Below are 13895 nucleotides of genomic sequence, written 5' to 3'. Positions count from 1 at the left end.
AGCAGCGACCTTCTTCTTCTTCTTCAACTTTTCGCTGCATCACTCTGCTCTCTTCGTCCACTTTTCCTCCTCTTTTGGGTGAGTCGATCATTTCTTCTTGTTGGTACTATCTTTGCGCAAAGATGGATGTATTTAAGACTCGTGGTCAAGCAAAGGCTTCGTTTAGAAGAAAACAAATTAATTTACATAAAATGATTTAATTTGGAAAGATTATGCAAATGAAACTTCCAGCAGTTAGACTGTAATCTTTTGTAAAATTAGTTAAGTAAACAACAAAAACACCATAGTTTAAATGACCTCACATCAGTGTTTTTTGAGCGTGTGCGAGATCATTTAATTTGCGGGAGTGCAGCTCTGGTGCTGATAAATGTGTTTTGGAGACTTGAAATCAGCAGCTGTGACTTTTATCTGCAAAGTCACAAACCTTTGAGAAAATAAAAGCTGCTTGGCCTTGTGAGAGAGTCTGTCTGCTCTGGCTTTCAAAAACAACCCCGTATTCTCTATTTAAGAAGACATCCTCAGTAGAGTGCATGAACTCAGCTCGTGCTTTTAACTGGATCTTCTGGAACAGGTGAACGGGACGCCGAGAGCCAAAATGGGAGAGTGGGATGTGCTGGGCCGTCTGCTGGATAAGGTGCAAAGCCACTCCACAGTCATCGGCAAAATATGGCTCACCGTGCTGTTCATTTTCCGCATTATGGTTCTGCGCACCAGCACCGACAAGGTCTGGTGGGAGGGTTTGAGGCCCATGATGTCTTGATGGAAATCCACCAATGTCTGTGTTAAACGCCTGAGTGTAAAAAAGGGGTTCTTGTCTGTCCCGTCTTCTGCAGGTGTGGGGAGACGAGCAGTCAGACTTTGTCTGCAACACTCAGCAGCCCGGCTGCAGGAATGTCTGCTACGACCTCGCTTTTCCGATCTCTCACGTGCGCTTTTGGGTTCTTCAGATCATTGCCATTGCTGCACCAAAGCTGCTTTACCTTGGCCATGTGCTTCATGTGATCCACGTGGAAAAGAAGGTGTGTTGTCATGTGAATCTGTACCAAAGGCCTCCACCAGAGTTTGCTTTGTGTTGCTGTTTGCACGGCTCAGTCATAACCACCAAACACTAGATGGTAGTACTAATTAAAGTCGACTGTAAGTAGCTCCAATGAAGAAGTAGCACGCATATGCTAGTATTAGTATATTTTTTTCTTTGCTGCAAAATAAAATACTTTTTTATATTCATTAGAGAAACAAATAGATGAATAAGTCGTTAAATAAAGAACTTACATCAAAATACGTGAAAGAAGAGAACAACAGTCCAAACACCCCCAATGGGACAGTGAAGATGCCAGATTTAAGTCCGCATCCTCCAATCTCAAACAGACACCAGTCTTCTTTCCTCCAATCCTGAGCACCTGAAACATAACACATTTTGAAAATATATGCTTTTTAGTGTCAAAAATTATTTGAATCAAATATTGGAACATTTTATTTTGGATTGTCTGATTGACACTGAAGTTGTGTCCGAATTCCTTCATTACTTAATACTCAGTGCACTATATAGTGTGTTTACCATTTTCTAATGCTGTCGGAAACTACAATTCCAAAATCATTAACGCTGGATTGGGGAATATAGCCCACAATGCATTGCGTTTGAACAATTTTTGAGAGAAAAAGTACTTAAATGTATTTTTTTTAATAAGCCATCCACACTGTCATCATCAGAACAGTGGATTCATAAATAGTCGTTGTAAAATGGTCGTATTGATAAGGTTTTTACTATGAGGAATCTCTGACTTCATATTTGCCGTTTTAAAAAAATATGTGGTGAGCATGGTGTCCAAATTGCTTTTAAAATCCACGGCTCTAGATAGTCCCGCACATAATGTTTTAGTAGTTAAGGATTAGGGTGGGAATTTGGACACAACCTGAATCTAGAAGGTGGTTACAAGCAAATACAAGCTTAAAAGTTTTTACTACATTGCTACCTTATTGTTAAATAAAATGTTTTTCATCAAATTTGAGTTTTAGGTTAAACTCAAAGCTCAGTAACTTCTCAGATCTGATGACAGAGAAACTTTGGTGCCAAAACTTGGTTTCATCTTGTTTTAATTTATACTGTTTCAAGTTCACTGCCTCTGTGTCAAACCTGAATAGTAAGGATTTTTGCTGTATAATTGCTAATCTCTGAGAAATGGTCCTGTCAAAAAGTTTCCTTTAAAATAGGAAAGATCCTGACTAGAACATACTTTATTGTTTTTGGACCTCCAAAATAAAAGAATCTGCTGTTCTTGCATCGTATGGACTTTGAAGAATTAAAAAAATGTTTCACAAAACCTTTGTGTTTGTTCTAAAGGCAATTTTTGTTAAAAATCAGTGGCCACAAAGCACTTATTTATAGTGTATGGCTGCAGGTTTGAAAGCTTCTCAAACCGATTATGATTTAACTGTTTGTTCCTCTGACAGCTGAAGGAGAGGATGCAGAAGCAGGGTGAGCTTGACCAGGCCAACCTCTTCCTCAGGAGGGCCTTCAAAATTCCTAAGTACACAAAAGACAACGGCAGGACCAGCCTCCGCGGAAGCCTCCTTCGCACTTACATGATTCATCTTGTGGCCAAAATAGTACTTGAGGTTCTGTTTCTGGTGGGTCAGTACTTCCTTTATGGGTTCACTCTGGAAGCTCGCTATGTCTGCACCAGCTTCCCCTGCCCTCACAAGGTGGACTGCTTCCTGTCCAGACCCACAGAGAAATCAGTCATCATCTGGTTCATGCTGGTGGCCGCCCTGGTCTCTCTTGCCCTCAGTTTAGCAGAGTTGATGTACCTCTGTGTGAAGAGCATCAAGGAGTGCGTGGCCAGAAGGCAGGACTACACCGTCACCCCGGTGACACCACCGTGCTCAAAGAAGTCTGTGAAAACCCAGGATGAGGTGATCCAGAACTACGTCAACTCTGAGTTGGAGCTACATGGACGAAAGCTGCGCATGAATGGGATCCCTGGAGGAGTGCAGGAAGGTGGGAACTTGTCGCCTGACACGAATGTTGGGGAGATCCACATCTGAAGCTGATGGTAGGGAGTGACGGTTTTTTCCATTCCCTAAAAGTCTGCATGTTGTGTGGCCTGGGGTGGGAGTGGGGGTGGGGGGTTGTGCTCACAGCAGGTTAAGAGAAAGGAGTGGGAACGGCCAGCTTCAGCAAACAGAACTCATTCACGTGTAAAATGTTGCTTTGAATAAACCTCAAGTTATACTTCTGGCAACAGCAGACATGATAAACCACATTTACACAGGTTTTCTCTGTCTATTCAATAAACTTTAATTGAAAATGTAAGCTGTGTGTTACTCTTTTTTTTTTTTTAATTATTGATGAACTTGGATTTGTAATGATTTATTGACTGTATACGACAACCTGACTAGGTGACCCCTCCCCCTGGCGTTCCAAACAGGAAGTACCTGCTGGTTCCAAGAAGCTAAAACCCCATAGACTTCTACAGAGAAATAAACTGCTGTTGCTTAATTACATTTGTCAGAATAAACATTCTTGCTCTGCTACATTTTTCAAAATGTTATTGCTAATCCTAATTTTTTCTTCGTATAATTTTTTGGAGTGTAAATTATCCTAGTTATAAACGAGCCAATCAGGTGCCTCAATTAAAGTAGGTGGTCTCACGTCAAACGGTTGTTTAACAAGCCCAGAGGGAGCATCCACATGAGGATAGTCCTGCAGATGCCATCCAATCTTCCCTGGAAAGACATGCACTTGCCACAGCTCCAGTTTCCTCAAGAAGATCTGAAAAAACAAAAAAAATTAACAATCCCTCGCAGGTGTTACCTGATCCAGGTAAGCAGCAGTATGTGGATGTTTAAAACACTAGCAGGATGGGAGATCCTGAGTACCACGTTGAAGACAACTCCCATACAGCCTTCGCACTTATTGTAACCACACCAGAGTTCACGTGGCGCATACCAAGACCCTTTTTCAGGTGGACCAGACTTCAGGTGAGCTTTCCCACCTCAAAAACTTACTTTGTCCGACTGGACCCAACAAAGTAAAAGTGTGATAAAAAGAGCTGACCAAAAAAAACCTCCAACAATAGTCATGAAATAAAAAAATAAATCTAATCTTGAAAAAGCTTTTGACAGTAAGATCTGCGTGTTTTTGGACTGAAACTAGACTTATTAGAGCATGTAGGTCTTTGGGAAATCGCTCCCTTCTGGAACATGCTTCTAGTGGTCATTTAAGGAATTGCAATATCCTCATACTTTTGCATTGGATTTGTATTGAGAAACTGAAAGTTTGGGCTTGGATGTTACGTGTCCATTTCCAACTTCTTATGGCCCTATTCACAAATGCCCTCACAGCTGGTCATGGCCTGTCTGCAAGCAAAAAATGAGCAAACCTGTACAGGACACGCAGGCAGCCCACACAAAATATTAAGGTTGTCGACTGCTCAGTGAGCCTATAAAGCTAAATAATGTGTATGCACTTTTCTTGACAGGCATGCTGCAGGTGACAACAAGCACGGGTGAAGCAAGAGTGAAGTGGATGAGAAGCAGGTATGTTGTATCTAATCTTAAGGCCAGTTGTTCCCAATGCCTTACTAATGACTAGAGCAGAGGTGGGCACTGAGGGCCGCATTCCTGCATGTTTTCCAGCATACCCTGCTTTGGCATGTTCTAATTGGCTGGACACACCTGAACCAGGTAATCAGCCATGAGTAGGGCAAGACTATCTGGAAATCATGCAGACACACCGGCCCTCGAGGCCTGGAATTGCCCACCCCTGGACTAGAGTATATCGTGAATCCTTCACAATACACTTACCACACACACGACAATGATATGTTCCATTTTCAAAGAGCTTCAAGGGACTACAAAACACATCTGCACTCTCTTTGGAAGGCAGCCAATCCGCTCAAAGACCCGCCACGGGCCCAGACAACCCAAAAAGCCACAGCACCCATATTGGAAACTTTTACTAATTGACTCCTCGATTTAAAAAGTTGTAAAAATGTTGCCATTTGAAGGCTTTTGCAGAATGATTTTATCATTTCTATTAAATATCTGTAAAAAATTGATAAAGAAATGGTAATTATATTTTAAATCCCCAAAACATGAGGAAGAATGTTTAAAACGTTGATCAAAACTTGCATGTACTTTGTTGGACCAGACTCTACCCAGGACATGTACTTGATTGGTGTCTATATATAGACAACCATCCGAAGTTGTGCAGTTGTCAATCATTACACACTCCCCCATGTTTCCAGCTTCACCGTTCTCTGCACCCGTTTTTCATCTATGACTGCAACGTGACGTTTTTGCCAGATGTGTGTTACGCAATTGGGTCCCTGTTGTCCTCACCCAGCTCAAAACTCCAAGGTTCAACTAGAGTTAGTGTTCTGTCCTAAGCTGAGGCAGTTCTTTTTGACCAGGTCAGAAGGTAAGAGACAACCTGTTCTCTGCTCGGATGCAAAATACCGATTAGTCGACTGATTGGACTATTTAGAATTACATTGGCTCAAGGGTTTGAGAGAAGTTAATTATAACTTTATGCTTTTTTAAGTATGTATTTTTTTCACTTTTTTGATTGCCGTCTTTTCCTACCAATGTGTAACCAATCATTTATGAGTAAAAAAAAGTCTTCTACAATTATAGACTTGCATGCGGGTTTGCTCTTGCATGCCAAAAACGTGTTTTAAGTTTTGTTTTTTAAGAACTATATTATTTCCTTTCTTCTTTTATTGATTAGTCTCCTCTGCATCTTTCCTTCCTGAGTCATCCACAAGAGTCACTGGAGTTTCTGTCAAAATGTTCAGATTAATGATTCTTCCAGGAACATATCGACCAACAAGCTCAAGGTTCAAGAGAGTGCTGTTTGAGATGGTGGCAGACTAAAGGATGGAAGCGTTAAGGACATTTCTGAGCGATTGATATGGTTAAGTTAATGTTTTGTCCTCTTTGTTCCTCTCATTTCCTTACAGTTTAAAGTCTGAACACCAACAGTGAAGATGGGAGATTGGGGATTTCTTTCAACCTTGCTGGAGAAGGTCCAGTCCCACTCCACTGTGATCGGGAAGATCTGGATGAGTGTCCTGTTCCTCTTCAGGATCATGGTTTTGGGAGCAGGTGCTGAAAGTGTCTGGGGTGACGAACAGTCCGGTTTCGTCTGCAACACCCTCCAACCCGGTTGCGAGAACGTCTGCTACGACTGGACCTTCCCAATCTCGCACATTCGTTTCTGGGTCCTCCAGATCATCTTCGTCTCCACTCCAACACTGCTGTACCTGGGCCACGCCATGCACATCATCCAGAAGGAGAAAAAGCTCCGGCTGAAGATCTCAACGCCTGGCGGGCCTCAACCAAACAAGTCTCCCAAGTATACAGATGAGACTGGCCATGTGACAATCAAAGGGAACTTGCTGGGAAGCTACCTGACCCAACTCATTGTGAAGATCATCATTGAAGCCGCCTTCATCGTCGGACAGTACTACCTGTACGGCTTTATCATGGTGCCCATGTTCCCCTGCTCCAAGAAGCCCTGCCCCTTCACCGTGGAGTGCTACATGTCCAGACCAACAGAGAAAACCATCTTCATCATCTTCATGCTGGTGGTGGCCTGCGTCTCCCTGCTCCTCAATGTCATCGAGACGTTCTACCTGATCGGCACCAGAGTCAGATGTGGGTCCAAGCGTAAGGCTCACAGAGTCACCTCAGCAGAAAACCCAGCCAGCCTATCCGGTCCAAAATGGCCAAACACGGACGAGGCTCTCAGGCAGAACAAACTGAACATGGAGATGGAGAGCAACCACAGCGTTGGAGGAAGTCTGGATGGAGCCAAAGAGGAGAAACGGCTACTGAGCGGTCACTGAAGACCTGAAATATTGTTTTTATTGCACCAGATTATGTTATAAAATCCTCCATCGTTGAATAAAGAGGTGTATTTTTACCTTTGTTATTTAGAAACTAAGAGAAAATCTCCTTTCGAAAAATGTGCAATACTGCTGTATTTATGTTCTCAAGTCTCAAGTCAGTGTGTTTGTTAAGCATTTCAGATCTTCATTAACCTGAAGGAATCTGCTGATTTAACAATCGCGATGACATTTTCTGCTGAAGATACAGAAACTTTTTGTATGCTTTGTTTGTTTTAATAAATGATTCACATTGAATAAAAACTCTGGTTTTCTATCTTCTTGACAAAATAGCAATTCACATTATCATTAGAGCAACTTTATCATTCCAGATTATTTTTATCTTATTTTGCTTCAATAATCATCATGAAGAGGGATTAATTTAACGGGAATTTAAAAAAACAAAACATAAATTAAAGTTTTGAAAATAATAATTAAGCAACCGCTTTAAAGTCCCACTCCGGTCATCTTTTATATATATATATTCATATATATTGATGAAAAGTTTTATTTCAAAACCTTTCCCAGTGGTCTTTTAAGAATAATTATGCAGTTTTTTGGACGAAATTTTAAAAATTGTAGTGTTTTCTAGGACACAGAGGGACGGGAGTTCACTTGCAATTCACTTCTGAGTAACTGTAGGGAGGATGTGAGCCCCCCCCCCCCCCCCCCCCCCATTTCTATCATGCATCTGTTGACATTCTCTCCCACTAGCTTACAGCCTCTCACAACCCCAACCTAACATTAGCGGTGCAACAAAAAGGGCGAGCATTATCAGAGCTATGCAGCCGTGCAGTTTAGATCCAGATTCCAGCTGAGACCAGGAAAACAAAGGTCTACTTGTCTGCAAGTGGATGCATCAGAATGGAGTGGAGCAGGGAGATTTTGGTCCTCCAACAGTAGTTTCCACGTCCCAAATGAGCTTTTTTTCAAACAGCATTTTTTTGTCTGCTCCTGATAGACAGAAATTTAAATAAAGAAATATTGAGAAATGTAATTTTTTTTAAATGCCACAATAACATGATTTTCATTTTCAAGCATTGAATCAAGCTTGAATTAACGTAAAACAATATAAAATGATTAGAAACTCTCATGTTTCAAAAAATGTCCCCTATTTTACTTTATCTTTGCATGATTTAATATTAGATTTTTTTTAAAAAAAATTTGTTTTTTCAAAAAAAAATTTTTAATAACTTTTTTTGTCGATCAAGCATAAAACTTTTTAAATAATTCTTATTTTGCAGCACAAGAAATCTGTGCATGTCAGGCTTTCTATGTGCAAATAAGACAAACATAAAAAAGGTTGTAAATTTGATTCATATTCACTTTATTTTGCTTTTTTAAGCTGATTTGTGCACTTTGGTGAAACGTATGTGAAAATAATCAAACTAAAGCTTAAAAACAATAAAAAGTAAAACCGTTAAAACTACGTCATCAAAAATAAACGTCAACACCTGCTGTTTTTCTCTCATTTCTCCATGTGTTGTGCAACTTCCTCTGTGGTACTTCTACTACAAATATCAATTTTTTTATTGCATGTTTAATAAAAAAACACCTGAATGCTGATATGAAACATTGTCAATCTTTGACCCACACAATCTTTTAATGGCTGAAAGTGTCTTTGGCTTCAGAATTAAACATTTTCAGGTGTCGGGACAACGTGACACCTCACTCTGTTGCACAACCACGCCTGATCTAAAGTTCAAGGTACTGACAGCAGACGTGATCTCCACTCTGGACTGTCACTTAACCCTGGAACCGCAGACAGGAGCTTCTCTTTTCCAAAAACGTCTCCCGAATAAAAGGTATCATGTTTAAATACATTTTATAATACATCAATGTAAATTTTTGTTTTTGATTTCGTTCTGGTTTTATGGGAGCTTATATTTTTGTATGTTTGAGGAATTTTAAATTAGTTAACTAAATATTTAAGTGTTAAAAACAAATAAAACTAAGACTAGGAAATAAATGCAGTTAAAAAGGTTTAGCTAGTTATGCAATCAAGGTAAATGTCTCTCGAATAGAGAAGAAGTCATTATTTTTTAATCAGATACCATAATCTTATCACTTGCTTATGTTACCAAAAAAGATTTTTACAACAGGCACAGTTTGTGCTTCCAATTCTTATTTTAATCTGTCATTTTTTGTTGTTTATTTTTTCTGACAAAATATATAAAAATTGTGCGCCAATTCCTGTACTTTGTATTTGAAATAAAAATGGAGGGTCAGAATAGAAATATATCTCATTATTAGTTCTGATTATTGTTAGCAATTTGAACACTACTTTTAAAGGTACCGTTTCAGATGTCTTTTACGTATATTTCTTGTTTACTGCAGCTAAAAACTTCCAAAAAGACAGAATATTACTTAAAAATTAAACATGAATTATATTGTGACACATTATTATTAAGCAGTTTGGTGTTTAAATTGCATAAAAGTTAAAAATTATGAAAATATTGAACATTTTGAATCAGATTCTGTTGACACACGCATTTCTTGTATTGAATTTTGCTTTTTTTTTTCCTTCTGTCTGTAGAAGCCATGGGAGAGTGGGGCTTTCTTTCCACGCTGCTGAATAAGGTGCAGTCCCACTCCACGGTTGTTGGGAAGGTGTGGCTCAGCGTGCTCTTCGTCTTCAGGATTATGGTGCTCGGAGCCGGAGCTGAAAAGGTGCACCATCCATCATTTTTATAAATAAACATCATTTAATTACTAAACAATTTGAAACAATCAAGAAACAATAGCAATAAAACAATGAAAACAATAGAAATAACTAAATGAACAAGCTGGTCCACTAGATCTGCTCATTGGAGTAAAAAGCCTGAGTAAAAAGATGAGTTTTTAAAATCACTGACTGTTCTGGCAGACCTCACAGAAAAGGGGAGAGCCTTCCAGACTTTAGGAGCTGCAAATGAAAAGGCTCTGTCTCCCCGAGTCACAAGCCGAGTCCTAGGAACCATTGAAAGCATTAGATCTTCAGATCTTAGGACTCGACGTGGACGATAAAAATGTAGAAGCTCCGAAAGATACTGAGTTGCCAGACCATTTAAACGTTTTAAAACCAGAAGTAAAATCTTGAAATACTGATTCTAAAAGACACAGGCAGCCAGTGAAGTAGTATTTGAGTAATATGCTCATAACGTCAGGTCCCCGTTAACAGGCGGGCAGCTGAATTTTGAACCAGCTGGAGACGGCGGAGCAGAGACTGGTCAATACCACTGTAGAGAGAGTTACAGTAGTCCAGTCTGGAGAAGATCAAAGCATGGATCACTTGTTCCAGAGCATGAGGATGTATTTCCTAAAAATGGACCCCAAGGGCAGCGGGTAAAGCGATAATAATAGCGGGCCTAAAACTGAGCCTTGGGGTACACCATGTTTGAGTGGAGCCTCTGAAGAAGAACAGTGTCCAAGTTAGACAGAAATACTCCTGCCACATAAATAAGATCTGAACCAACTGAGTGCTGTGTTCTTCACATCGACAGACGGCTCTGGTGGGAACGAAAGAGTTACAAAAAGATTTTAAACACAGTGAAGGAAAAATACTCCAGAGGTAAACATTTAATACATCAAAGGATTTAATTTACCACCAGCTATGTAATCACTCTTGCAAAAAGAAATTAGTTTTTTTTATAATAATTTTGGTACCCTTATTTATTTATTTCTAAACAATAAAAGGTGTTTTTCACTTTGTCACCAGTATGGGTATAGGTTGGTCGGTTGGTCGGTAGACCAAGACTTTATCTCTGACATCTCTGATGTACTCAGTGTAATGAGTCCAAAACCAACATAAAGTAGAAACTGATTTTTCTCTTAAACTTTCTGATGCTTCTCTTATTTGTATAGAGAACACAATTAAAAGCTCATCAATTTATTTCTTTTTTGCCTCCTCTAACTAATGTGATAGAAAATAGGTAAAGTGAGTCACAAAGAGACAGAATTACCACTGAAAGCGCCCGTCACTCAGATGCCGTACATGGTGAAGCTTGCCGTACTGGGATGAGCTTCATGGATGATGCCACAAACCCAGACATGGAGACGTGACTGACGATTCTTTTGTAGAGCTCTTCAAAATGAATAAACCTGATCTCTCAACATCATCAAATCAAACTTATTAGCACCTTTACAACTCATGCTTCTCAAAGTGCTCTACATAAAAACATTATCAAATTTAGAAACAAAACGACAAGACAAACAAACATTTTGTTTAAAACCCGCACAATGCCAACAATCCTTAAAACGCAAACATATATACACACACACACCATTTTAAGAAGCATGATAAAATGATGCAATGAAGAAGCGATCATCCATGGTTTTTCATGCAATGACTGGAAATTGGATATACAGTCAATACTTACTGTCAACAGAAGCTCCTCCCACATGCGTCAGGATTGTCAGGTTTATAAACAAATTTTTGGATGAATTTAGCATTCAGCATTAATGCAACATTATGTTTAGAGGAACCTTTTTTCACATCTTTAATGCTTAATAGCACCAGTTTACTCCTTGTGTTGACCTGATATGTTGTACAACTTTGAACAAAAATAAATCAATATTTTTGATCATCTTCTCATATTTTTGTACTTCAGAAAATTCTGTTTAGTGTGGTTGTTAAAAATATTCTTAATGCAAACCTTGTTCATTAAATTACAGGTTTGGGGGGATGAACAGTCCAACATGGTTTGTAACACCAAACAGCCAGGTTGTAAAAACGTCTGCTACGACCACGCCTTCCCAATCTCCCACATCCGATTCTGGGTCCTCCAGATCATCTTCGTCTCCTCACCAACCCTGATATACCTCGGCCATGTCATCCATGTCGTCCACAAAGAGAAGAAGCTGAGAAAATACATCGAAACTCATTCCAGCGAGGAGGTCACCAAAGTTCCAAAGTATTCTGATGAAAAAGGTCACGTCAAAATTAAAGGCAATCTGTTAGGGAACTACATGACTTCCATCTTTTTTAGAATCCTTTTGGAGATAGCCTTCATTGTGGGTCAGTATTACCTGTATGGTTTTGTCATGGAGGCCCTGATTGTCTGCTCTCGGGCGCCGTGTCCATTCACTGTGGAGTGCTACATGTCACGGCCCACTGAAAAAACCATCTTCATCATCTTCATGCTGGTCGTGGCCTGCGTCTCCCTCGTCCTGAATGTGATCGAGATCTTCTTCTTGGCGTGTTCCCAGTCGCGCAGGAAGAAGTCCAAAATGGTGCCGGTGACGGCGGTTGCTCTCCACCCCCGGTTCCCCAACGACAGCCTCATGAATAAGGAGAAAATGAGCCTCCTTGACTCCAGCACAGCCTGAGGACCTCAACCGACACGGAAAACATTGGCTGACAAATGCCGTCAAATCTACAAAATGACTGGCAAACACTGTAAAGTTTTATTTTAAATATACATTTTTACAAGAAGAATATTTAAAGGTTTTAAGTGATTAATGTTTATAAACTTTTACGCATTTGATAACATTCAAAACCAATATTTTGTAACTCAAGCAGAAAACAGGTTTACACATCTATCAAGTACCTCTTCTTGTTTTTTAATGTTTTGTAAATTTGAGCTCAATCGTGCTTTTAGACTTGCAAATTTGCCCTTGCATCTTTTAAATCTGTAAATTTTACAAATAAAAAGGTTATTTTTATTCTAAAATTGTTGTGTGTTTGAGTAATTTCTTTAAGCATTTTTGAAATAGTAAACTACATTCACTGGCCACTTTATTAGGCACACCTGATGCAAATGGGCTACAGCAGCAGAGGACCCCACCGGGTGTCACTCCTGTCAGCTAAGAACAGGAAACTGAGGCTACAATTCACACAGACTCACCAAAACTGGACCATAGAAGATTAAAAAAGGTTATCTGGTGTGACGAGTCTCCATTTCTGCTGCCACATTCAGATGATTGGGTTAGATTTTGGCCTCAACATGAAAGTATGGCCTTGTATCAACAGTTGAGGCTGGTGGTGGTGGTGCTATGGTGTGCTGGATATTTTCTTGGCACACTTTGGGCCCCTTTGTACCAATTCTGATTACTGCAATTCTCTTTTTGACATTTACAAATTAACAAAATGATACCCTTAAGATGAAATTATTGTACTGCAGTGATTAATGGCCTTTATTTACATCAAAACTTCCATAAAATGTGTCAAATATCCTTCAATGTTGATAAACAGCTGTAGTTTGACATTTGTGATTTTCGAAGTTGATGTAATGGCGGTAAACTGCCACTGCGGGGCGCTGTCAATTTTTTCCTCTTGTGCCTCCAATTTAATTGTGTTCTATTATATTAATAACCCTTAAGAAAGAGGAAGTGCAAACACATTAGATTAAAATGAAATGGTATTTTTCGTGAAATTAAAATGTGTTTTTGTCAGATAAGATACTTCAATCTGTCATGCAGAAGCTAACATTGTAAATGTGCCTTGTTGTCCTCATATATTAGCAGAACCTCTACTTAACAATTGCAGATGCAGCCTAAAAATGATGCAGAGGATTCTCCTATTCTGATGTTTTTTGGGATATGCCAATACGCAGCAATTTTGACCCTAATGCAAAATTACAATACATATTTACTTTAAACTGTAAAAGGGGAAATGTCCTGCATGAGAGGGCATCTCATTTCAGGCCTTTGATCATTTGTATCAAAAGGTCAGTGAGTTGGAGTAATACCGCTCCTGCATGGTATAGTAATTCAGCCTGTGAGAAGAAAAATAACCTTCCTTCACTTTGGGCCCCTTTGTACCAATTCTGATGACTGCAATTCTCTTTTTGACATTTACAAATTAACAAAATGATACCCTTAAGATGAAATTATTGTACTGCAGTGATTAATGGCCTTTATTTACATCAAAACTTCCATAAAATGTTTCAAATATCCTTCAATGTTGATAAAAAGCTGTAGTTTGACATTTGTGATTTTCGAAGTTGATGTAATGGCGGTAAACTGCCACTGCGGGGCGCTGTCAATCCAGAATAATGACGGCCCCGCCCACCTCTTTCCAGCTGC

The 13895-nt window shown here is 39.5% G+C and overlaps 3 protein-coding genes across 3 annotated transcripts; all 3 read left to right on the top strand.

The window, feature by feature from the left end:
- LOC101172551 (gap junction Cx32.7 protein-like) lies at positions 1 to 3267 on the top strand. Its single transcript, XM_004083781.3, has 4 exons — positions 1 to 78; positions 572 to 724; positions 834 to 1019; positions 2452 to 3267. Exons 2-4 carry the CDS (start codon positions 596 to 598, stop codon positions 3043 to 3045), a joined length of 909 nt encoding a protein of 302 aa, XP_004083829.1. The 5' UTR covers positions 1 to 78; positions 572 to 595; the 3' UTR covers positions 3046 to 3267.
- Positions 3268 to 5324: 2057 nt separating this feature from the next.
- On the top strand, positions 5325 to 7154 carry LOC101172301 (gap junction Cx32.2 protein). The gene is made up of 2 exons (XM_004083780.4): positions 5325 to 5422; positions 5964 to 7154. The coding sequence occupies exon 2, from the start codon at positions 5991 to 5993 to the stop codon at positions 6849 to 6851; it is 861 nt and encodes a 286-aa protein (XP_004083828.1). The 5' UTR covers positions 5325 to 5422; positions 5964 to 5990; the 3' UTR covers positions 6852 to 7154.
- A 1416-nt stretch (positions 7155 to 8570) lies between these two features.
- LOC101172045 (gap junction Cx32.2 protein) lies at positions 8571 to 12541 on the top strand. The gene is made up of 3 exons (XM_004083779.3): positions 8571 to 8695; positions 9427 to 9560; positions 11544 to 12541. Exons 2-3 carry the CDS (start codon positions 9432 to 9434, stop codon positions 12195 to 12197), a joined length of 783 nt encoding a protein of 260 aa, XP_004083827.1. The 5' UTR covers positions 8571 to 8695; positions 9427 to 9431; the 3' UTR covers positions 12198 to 12541.
- Positions 12542 to 13895: the final 1354 nt, after the last annotated feature.

Source organism: Oryzias latipes, chromosome 24 (assembly GCF_002234675.1).
Source record: "Oryzias latipes chromosome 24, ASM223467v1".
NCBI lineage: Eukaryota > Metazoa > Chordata > Actinopteri > Beloniformes > Adrianichthyidae > Oryzias > Oryzias latipes.
This window is presented reverse-complemented; position numbering and strand designations above follow the sequence as displayed.

What these genes read in the sequence shown, in the direction of transcription:
- LOC101172551 (XM_004083781.3), top strand. Translation starts at nt 596, where the DNA reads ATGGGAGAGTGGGATGTGCTGGGCCGTCTGCTGGATAAGGTGCAAAGC. An exon ending in TGCGCACCAGCACCGACAAG is followed by an intron (nt 725 to 833) that starts GTCTGGTGGGAG and finishes CGTCTTCTGCAG; the next exon opens with GTGTGGGGAGACGAGCAGTC. An exon ending in TGATCCACGTGGAAAAGAAG is followed by an intron (nt 1,020 to 2,451) that starts GTGTGTTGTCAT and finishes TTCCTCTGACAG; the next exon opens with CTGAAGGAGAGGATGCAGAA.
- LOC101172045 (XM_004083779.3), top strand. Translation starts at nt 9,432, where the DNA reads ATGGGAGAGTGGGGCTTTCTTTCCACGCTGCTGAATAAGGTGCAGTCC. An exon ending in TCGGAGCCGGAGCTGAAAAG is followed by an intron (nt 9,561 to 11,543) that starts GTGCACCATCCA and finishes ATTAAATTACAG; the next exon opens with GTTTGGGGGGATGAACAGTC.
- LOC101172301 (XM_004083780.4), top strand. Translation starts at nt 5,991, where the DNA reads ATGGGAGATTGGGGATTTCTTTCAACCTTGCTGGAGAAGGTCCAGTCC.